The 8049-nt window shown below is 52.7% G+C and overlaps 1 protein-coding gene across 2 annotated transcripts in view; it reads left to right on the top strand.

Annotated features, from left to right (window-relative positions):
• Positions 1-666: 666 nt before the first annotated feature.
• Positions 667-8049, top strand: part of LOC135220491 (ADP-ribosylation factor-like protein 6-interacting protein 1) — a 106212-nt gene continuing 98829 nt past the window's right edge. Inside the window, exon 1 of one of the 2 annotated variants that reach the window (XM_064257626.1) lies at positions 667-890. In XM_064257626.1, coding sequence (XP_064113696.1) covers positions 870-890 — 21 coding nt within the window. In that variant the 5' untranslated portion in view covers positions 667-869. Of the gene's footprint in view, positions 891-1067; positions 1088-8049 lie in introns of those variants that run through there. The other variant, XM_064257627.1, reaches the window with a different exon arrangement.

Here is an 8049-nt window from a genome sequence, read left to right as displayed (position 1 = left end):
AGTTTCATACAAATTTTGATTGCAATACATTTTTTTTTATCTTAACAGGTTAATAGTTATACCACGGCACATGGTTGTATGTGTGTTTTTTTAGGTGGGTACAAAATAACTAGGCAAGCAAATCCAACTCATATATTCTCTCTATACTTCATTCGTTTTCTTGATTAAAAATGATCGTGATATGACACAAACATGCTTACGGTAGGCTTATTCATTGAATCTTCAGAACAACGAAGACTCTCATAAAAGAAACGGAAGCTTTCAAATTTATCCTCTTCGGTATTGCTGCACCTAATCTAAATTCTAGTGTCTATAAACGAAGTGGTGTGCCCCTTAGATGCGAGTCATTCTCCTGTGGTGACTACGTAACAATTATATGACGGAATTTCTCATAAAATCAAAATCATGATTACATTACCCAGATTTGCAGTTGTCCCCAGCCACTTGTCATTGCTTTTCATGAGATATATTGAGAAATCGCAGGAGTATACTTACAATACATGAAGTGACATTTTTATAATCCTATTAACTCCCCAAAGAGCACGAAAATGTTTGGCCATCTTTCGTGATTTTTAAATCAGCCGGTTTATCTTACTGCGCATGCGCAGATCGGGCGTGACGAATCGGAATGATGCCATTGTTTCTTGATGGATTGATATTACGAAGAAATTTCTGATAACACAGAGGGTGACGATGTGTTATTTGTTGTATTTTATACAAATTTAGGTTTATTTTGTATGTTAAATTGCACTCCGATGCAGAAGTGTGCGTAAAATGCTAATTGAAAAGGTCATTCTCATATGGCAATTTCGTGCCTGAGCTCTCCCCCTTCCTTCGTTGAGTGGTTTTGGATGTAAACAAACACCACAATGGACGTGATGCAAGACAAGGTAAACCCCTTTGATATTACGTATTTTCCGTTGACCCCAGATAACTTTTACTCTTATAGATAAATCTGCTTCGTATTACTTGTAAGATGTTGTATTTATGGAATGAATAGCGTGAAATGACTTGTATGACGGAGTTATTGTGTAGTAGCTAACTGTCAAGTCTATGGTTGGTTTACCTATTTTTGACGTCTGCGATGGTCAGTCATTCTTTCATTTACTATTTATTTGTTAATTGTTATTTTACAAGCAATTGGGGTGTGACGTAGCCTCTCTAAGAGTTTTCTTCGCAGAAATTTTGTCCTTGTGAATGTTTATTTTAGCTAATCGTGAGGTTCAAGGCCTAGGCAGGCCTAGTTCTACTACGGTAGGCCTAATTGGTCAATTTTTATAAATTTACGAATGGTTATTTACTTTGTTAATTATTTTTACCTGTAGTAGTTTGGTTGCTTAGGTATTATGAATTTACCAGTATTTTTTGTCAGTTGTCTGTAATTAGGGTAAATCACCACGGCAGGCCAAACAGGCCACCTACAATCAACGCTTGCCACCTTCAGAAAAAGTACTTTAACACGTCCTGACACTGGAGATGGTCATCAGTCAGGAGTTGTTGGTGGTAGAGAAGGAGCTAAAGACCTCTACTCTCCTTCCGAAGTATTTTTCTCCAAAGTTAGAAATTAAGGCCATGTTTAAAGATTTTAACAGAGGGTAATGAAAAGTGTGGTCAACGCAGTGCACACTACCCCAAAACGCTTTCGAATTTTTTCTTACCACTCCAAATATTTCAAAGATTGACGCCATATCGATGTTTGCAGAATCACTTGTTTGTTCCGACACGGCATACAAACCTTCGCTCCCTTTTACAATAGGAAGGTACTAGCGGCAGCTGGATAGGTCGTAAGCTTTCGAACAAGGGGTTCGGTAGTTAACTGCTTGTCCGACAGGCGCGCGGTTGCGGTCGCGACTGGGAGGTAAACAAACCACTTTTGCTTTCGGCCTCACAGCGAGTAGACGTGTGTGTTCGACGCTCTCTGCCCGCTTCTCGTCGTTTGCTTTCCTTGAGTATATTGTTGTGTTTGTGTATAAAAGAATCATTGTAAGTACAATAATTTCTCTTTATTCATTTAATTGTGATTTATTGGTCAATCATGGAATCTCCTCGCCTCGCTACCCCACGGAGACTATGCCCGGGTACCGAAGGGCGTAAATGCGGAAAGTTCCGCTCATTCCCGGAAATTGACCCACATATTTTGTGCGCTCGGTGTCGGGGGCGCGAAGGCACCCGAGCCGAGCCCTGTGAAGTGTGTAATAATTGGTCAGAGGCGCAGTGGACTTTGTATGTGGGCGGGAGGAGGCGAAGGCCTGCAAAGGAGTCGTCGGAAAGCTCTCCCGCGACTCCTTTGGTTACGGACACTTCGTCTCTTTCCTGCCGCCTGCTCAGCTTCCACGTTTAGCGCCTTCCCTTTCGGGGGGGGTTTCTGGGTCCTTCTCCTCACCTGACTTGTCGAGAGTGGAGGAGGGCGCAAGATACCCTGACGTCGAGTTGTACTCTGGGTCCTCTATCCGTTCGTCTTCGCGAGAGCGGATAGAGGATCCTGCTAATCACCCGACTTTTGCTTCCTCAGGTGCGGTTGCCGCGAAGGACGACCTCGGACAGGTGTGGGCATCGTTGGGATTGCAGGGCGTGCCGAGTGTCCAGGGGCTGCTCTATCATCTCGCTGGCTCAGTGGCGGTCACCCATGCGACGGTTACGACCACCACCACGACCCTTACAACACCTGGCTACGTTTCACCTCCTCACCTGGTGTACACCCCGCACGCGGTCTCTGTAATACCTACTACATCGGTGCAGGGGCCAGTCGCCGTACCACGGGGGAGTGTGATGCCGCCAACTGGGTTTGCCGTGCTGCCGCGACCGCTTCGTGTGCCCGAAGAGCTCGCCCCTGGACCTCCCCCTCCCAGTACCAAGGATGTCTGTTCGCTGGTCCGTCCAACTGGACAGCCTGCACAGCCTGCCGTACCTGCCCAGCCGCCGTTCACGGACGTGACGTTGATGACCACTGATGCCGTTACTGTACCTGCTCCTGCCGTCTCTACTGCTGTTCCTGTGATGCCTGCACCTGCTGACGTTGTTCCTGTTCCCACCGGCCCCGCTGGTCCCGATGCTGATCTGTTCGGGACAGTGCGTCCGGGCCCTGTTGCTTCGGCAACAGCAGCCCCGGCTCCGCTCTGGATGTCAGATCTGACGTCGGTCCTGAGGAGGTTGACGAAGAAGAAGAAGAAGAGGAGGAAGGTCTTCATCGTCTTCTTCGTCGTCATCGTCGTCTGCCGCCTCTTCCCCTTCTTCATCTAAGGCTCCCCCGCCGAAGAAGAAGAAGGTCGTCTCTCCCCCCCCTAAGAAGTCTCCTTCGGGAACTTCTAAGGGCCCGTCTCGCTCTGTAGACGGGGGGTTCTTCCGCTGGTCACCCTGCTCCTCGGGGGCAGGACCCGTCTCTTCTTCCGCGAGGAAGAAGACTACGGGGACCAGAGGAGTGCGGCTAACACCGGCACTTCTCACCTGCTGGTAGTGGTTCGGCCACGGCAGCAGGATCCGTCTCGGCCTCTCGTTCGCGAGAGGTATCGAGTGTACGGTCGCCTAACAGCGACCGTGCAGCCAGGAACCAGACCTCTGAGTCCGCTCAGCGTCAGGTTCACGGCACGGAGCGGAAGACTGGTGACAGCCGCTCACGCGACTCTCACCAGACCAGCTCTCGCTCTCGCGGCGAGCAGCTGGCTACCCGGGCGGACGTGACGGTCCATGACCGGCCACGGGCTGAGGCTGGAAAGGTCCCCAGGTCCCCCCGTTCGCCGGCACCAGCCACGGCTGGTACCAGCGAACTGACGCGCCGTGAGGACACGCAACCCGGATTCTCACCGTGACAGTAGAGCTCGCCGTCGCCTGACCGTCACTCGCACAGACAGCGATCGGGTACGGCGACCGGCACCAGCTCTTCTGACACACGAGACCGGGGCCGCTGTTCTCGGTCCAGCCGTTCTCCACAGCGAGACGGCCTCGACTAGGTCTGCAGCTTCGATCGCCACCGTGGGTTGACGATCGCCTGCAGTCTTCCAAGCCCGCTGGTTCTGCCAGCGAGCGAGGGGGAGGGAGCGTCAGGTCTGCTAATGATCGTGAGGGGTGCGCCCCTCAGGATCCCACCACGTCGTCGTACGTACCAGGCACGGTTCTGACCAGCCAGGTCGTACGCACAAGTGGTTGGAGGAGACCGAGAGGGGTCTGTCGCTGTTCCTTCCCTTGAGGGAGGAGGGCTCTCGGGAGATGCTCCTGTTTTGAAGGGCTGGATGGTCCGACTCCGCAGGTTACGCAGTCACTCCTGAGATCCATAGGAAAGGAACTTTGCCGAGGTTATTGCGCATGATTCGTCCCGCACAACGACCTCGGGGAAGGATCGCCGCTCCCACCATCCGAGCCCACGTCTCGGCTCGAGTCGTTCTGGGGCCCGAAGATTGAACCCAGACCGACGGTGGGTTTGCCGCGTTCCGAGCTTGCCGACTCACTGCTGGACCAAGTTGAATCGCTTGTTTCCGGACAAGACGGTTCGCTCAAGGCTAGCAGGTCGAGCAAGCTGCTTCCACCTCCTCTGCTGCGACAGCGGCGGTTTTACGTGCCATCTGAAGACCCGATGCCGCCCAAACAGGGTGTGTCTCTGCAGCAGCTCCTGTCCGAGAACTATGGTTCTCGCAGCAAGAGGCAACTCGGCCTGGAATCTACCGCCATGGCAGCTTTCCAGGCCGTCTCCTGGCTAGATCTGTGGTCCCTCACAGATCTAAGGTCGCAGCCAACTCCGGGTGAATTTCACCTGAAGATGACTCGGCCTTTAGGAGACTTTGCCAGTCTGGAGGAAGAGCCATCTCCTTCCTTGCCCACCAGACGGTGAACCTGTGGGCCAACCTGGTTCTCCGACGAAGGGACGCTGTCCTTACTCGGGTTTCCAGGGCGGCTGTGCGTGAAGCGGCGTTGGGACTTCGCAACGGACCTTTACGGAGTTCCACGTCTCTCTTCCCAGGAGAGATGGTGGACGCTGCGGTGGACAGACGGCGCACTGACGACAGTGACCGTCTGGTACACCAGGCAGTCTCGAAGGCTTCTGGGCAGCCTCGGACTGCGGCCAACTCTAAGAGTTCAGCTAGCGCTTCCTCGGTGGCCAAGACGGTAGCTGCGTCGAAGCCCCGGAGAAAGACTCTGTCTTCTTCGACTTCTAACAAGGGGAGCCGTAACCAGCCCTCCTTCCAGCCCTCCTCCTCCCGTGGAGGCTCTGGGAAGAAGTCGAAGAAAGGGGGGAAACGCTAGGGACGGCGTTCCCCCTCACCTGCTGCCGGAAGTGGGGGAGTGCCTGGCCAGCCATTGGGCAACTGGCAGCGCTACGGCACCTAGACCTGGGAGTGTAGGATGTCCTTCGGGACGGATATCTATTACCCTTCGAATCTCGGCCACCCCTCACCTCCAACCCGGTCCAACAGCAGTCGTACGTTCCAGGGTCCTCGAAGACGTAGCATGAGACAGGAGATCAAGACCATGCTGAAGCAAGAGAGCGGTAGAAATCGTCACGGATCAGTCACCGGGCTTTTACAGCCGACTCTTCCTGGTGGAAAAGTCTACGAGAGGCTGGCGCCCGGTGTGATAGATCTCTCTCCCCCTGAACCGGGTTGTTCGCCAGACCCGGTTCACGATGGAGACGGCACGCTCAGTGCTCGACTCAATCAGGGAGAACGATTTCTTACTTTCGGTGGACTTGAAGGATGCGTATTTCCAAATACCCATTCATCAGTCCTCCAGAAAGTTCCTCCGCTTCATCCTCGACGGGACGGTGTACCAATGAAGGGCACTTTGCTTCGGTCTCTCAACCGCCCCACAGGTGTTCACGCGAGTGTTCACTCTGGTGTCTGCTTGGGCCCATTCGCACGGGATACGTCTGAAGCGAGGTATCTCGACGATTGGTTAGTCCTGGCGAGCTACCGCTCGCAGTTGCTACAGGACAGGGATCGACTGCTCGAGTTCTGTCGCGATCTGGGGATCGTTGTGAACTTCGAAAAGTCCGTTGTTCCGATACGTAATACAAACCCTCGGTCCTTTAACAATAGGAAGGTAACTAGCGGCAGCTGGGACGGTCGTAAGCTTCGAACAAGGGGAGAACGGTAGTTAACTGCTTGTCGATCGTGCGCGCGCGCCCGCGCGCCCGAGAGGTGAAGAATCACTTTTGCTTTCGGCCGCGGGTGTGAAGGACGTGTTCGTCATCGCTCTCTGCCCGCTTCATCGTCGTATGCTTTGTTTATATTGTGTTTTCTACTAATGGTTGGTTTGACTTGAAAATGAAACTGTAAGTACACTGTTTTCATTTTCATTACTTAATTATGAATCAACAGGAGCTATCGCCGTAGAGACGGCGATTTCCGCTCTTTTCATGAATTGAACCCTTGAATTATGTCTCGGTGCCGAGGGCGGGCGCACTCGCGCCGAGTCATGTATTTTGGGCGAAAGTGTGTAATTGAAAGATGTAAGTACTCTTTTTCATTATATTTTTGCCCTGTGCGTTCGTTGCCGAGAGCTTGATTGCGCTCGGCAAGAGCCTCTTATTTTGTATGAATAGAATGCAATGAAAGTGGATTCGCCAATGCAGTTTTTCTTTTCATTTTCATTTCTTTATTAATTGCATCAAATTTAATTTGTTCCGATACGTAATACAAACCCTCGGTCCTTTAACAATAGGAGTAGCTAGCGGCAGCTGGAACGGTCGTAAGCTTCGAACAACGGGGAGAACGGTAGTTAACTGCTTGTCCGATCGTCGCGCGCCGCGCGACTGGGAGGTAAACAAATCACTTTTGCTTTCGGCCGTATGAAGGGAAGGACGTGTTCGCCATCGCTCTGCCCGCTTTGTCGTTTGCTTTGACTTTGAGTATTTGCCTCTCTTTCTGTATAAATCAGGAGTGACTGTAAGTACTTTTACATTGTTCCGATACGTAATACAAACCCTCGGTCCTTTAACAATAGGAAGTAGCTAGCGGCAGCTGGAACGGTCGTAAGCTTCGAACAAGGGGAGAACGGTAGTTAACTGCTTGTCCGATCGTCGCGCGCCGCGCGACTGGGAGGTAAACAAATCACTTTTGCTTTCGGCCGTGTGTGGGAAGGACGTGTTCGCCATCGCTCTGCCCGCCTTGTCGTTCGCTTTGAGTTTGAGTATTTGTTTTCTCTTTCTGTATAAATCAGGAGTGATTGTAAGTACTTTTCACAATTCTATTGATTCTTGCAATGAGTGAATTGGAAGAAATGGAAATATCACCGCGCCCTCCAGTCGCCCGTAGAGTGTGTCCCGGGCTGGAGGGGCGTAGATGTGGAGGGTTCAGGTCATTCGTTGATGTGGACCCCCACGAGGTTTGTACTCGTTGCCGGGGGCGAGAGTGCTCCCGCAACGAACCTTGTGTAACTTGTATGAATTGGTCCGAGGCGCAGTGGGTGCTGTACGAGGGCAGGAAGAGACTTAGTTTAGGCGGCAAGAAGTCATCGGAAAGTCCAGTGACTCCTTTGGTGACGGACACTTCGTCCTCTTTCCTGCCTCCCGGCCAGCCCCCACGTTTCGCGCCTTCCCCTGCGGGGGGGGTAGCGGAGTCCTTTTCCTCTCTCGATCCGTCGAGTGTGGAGGAGGGCGCCCGCTACCCGGACGTACAGCTGTACTACGGGTCTTCCGTCCGCTCTGGGGGGGGGGGGTGTGTCGCCCCCCAGGTGCGAGGGAGCCCCTCCAATTAACCCGACTGTTGCTTCCGCAGGTGTGCCATCAGCGAAGGACGACTTGGGACAGGTGTGGGAGTCGCTGGGACTGCAGGGAGTGCCCAGCATCCAGGGGTTGCTTCAGCGGTTGGCGGGGTCGGCGGTGGTCACTCATGGTGCGGTGACCACAACCACTACCTCAATAACGACACCAGCGTATGAGATGCCACCACATCTGGTATATACGCCCCATATAATGTCGGTGACACCCACGGTGGCTGTACAAAAACCCATTGCTGCCGTGCCAAAGAGGACGGTGCCACCACCACCTGGATTTTTTCCTTTGCCGACCCCGGACTTCCGCTGCCCCAAGAGTACCTGGACCTGCCGCCAGTGCCACGG

The sequence above is a fragment of the Macrobrachium nipponense genome, chromosome 2 (assembly GCF_015104395.2).
Source record: "Macrobrachium nipponense isolate FS-2020 chromosome 2, ASM1510439v2, whole genome shotgun sequence".
Taxonomy (NCBI): Eukaryota; Metazoa; Arthropoda; class Malacostraca; order Decapoda; family Palaemonidae; genus Macrobrachium; species Macrobrachium nipponense.
This window is presented reverse-complemented; position numbering and strand designations above follow the sequence as displayed.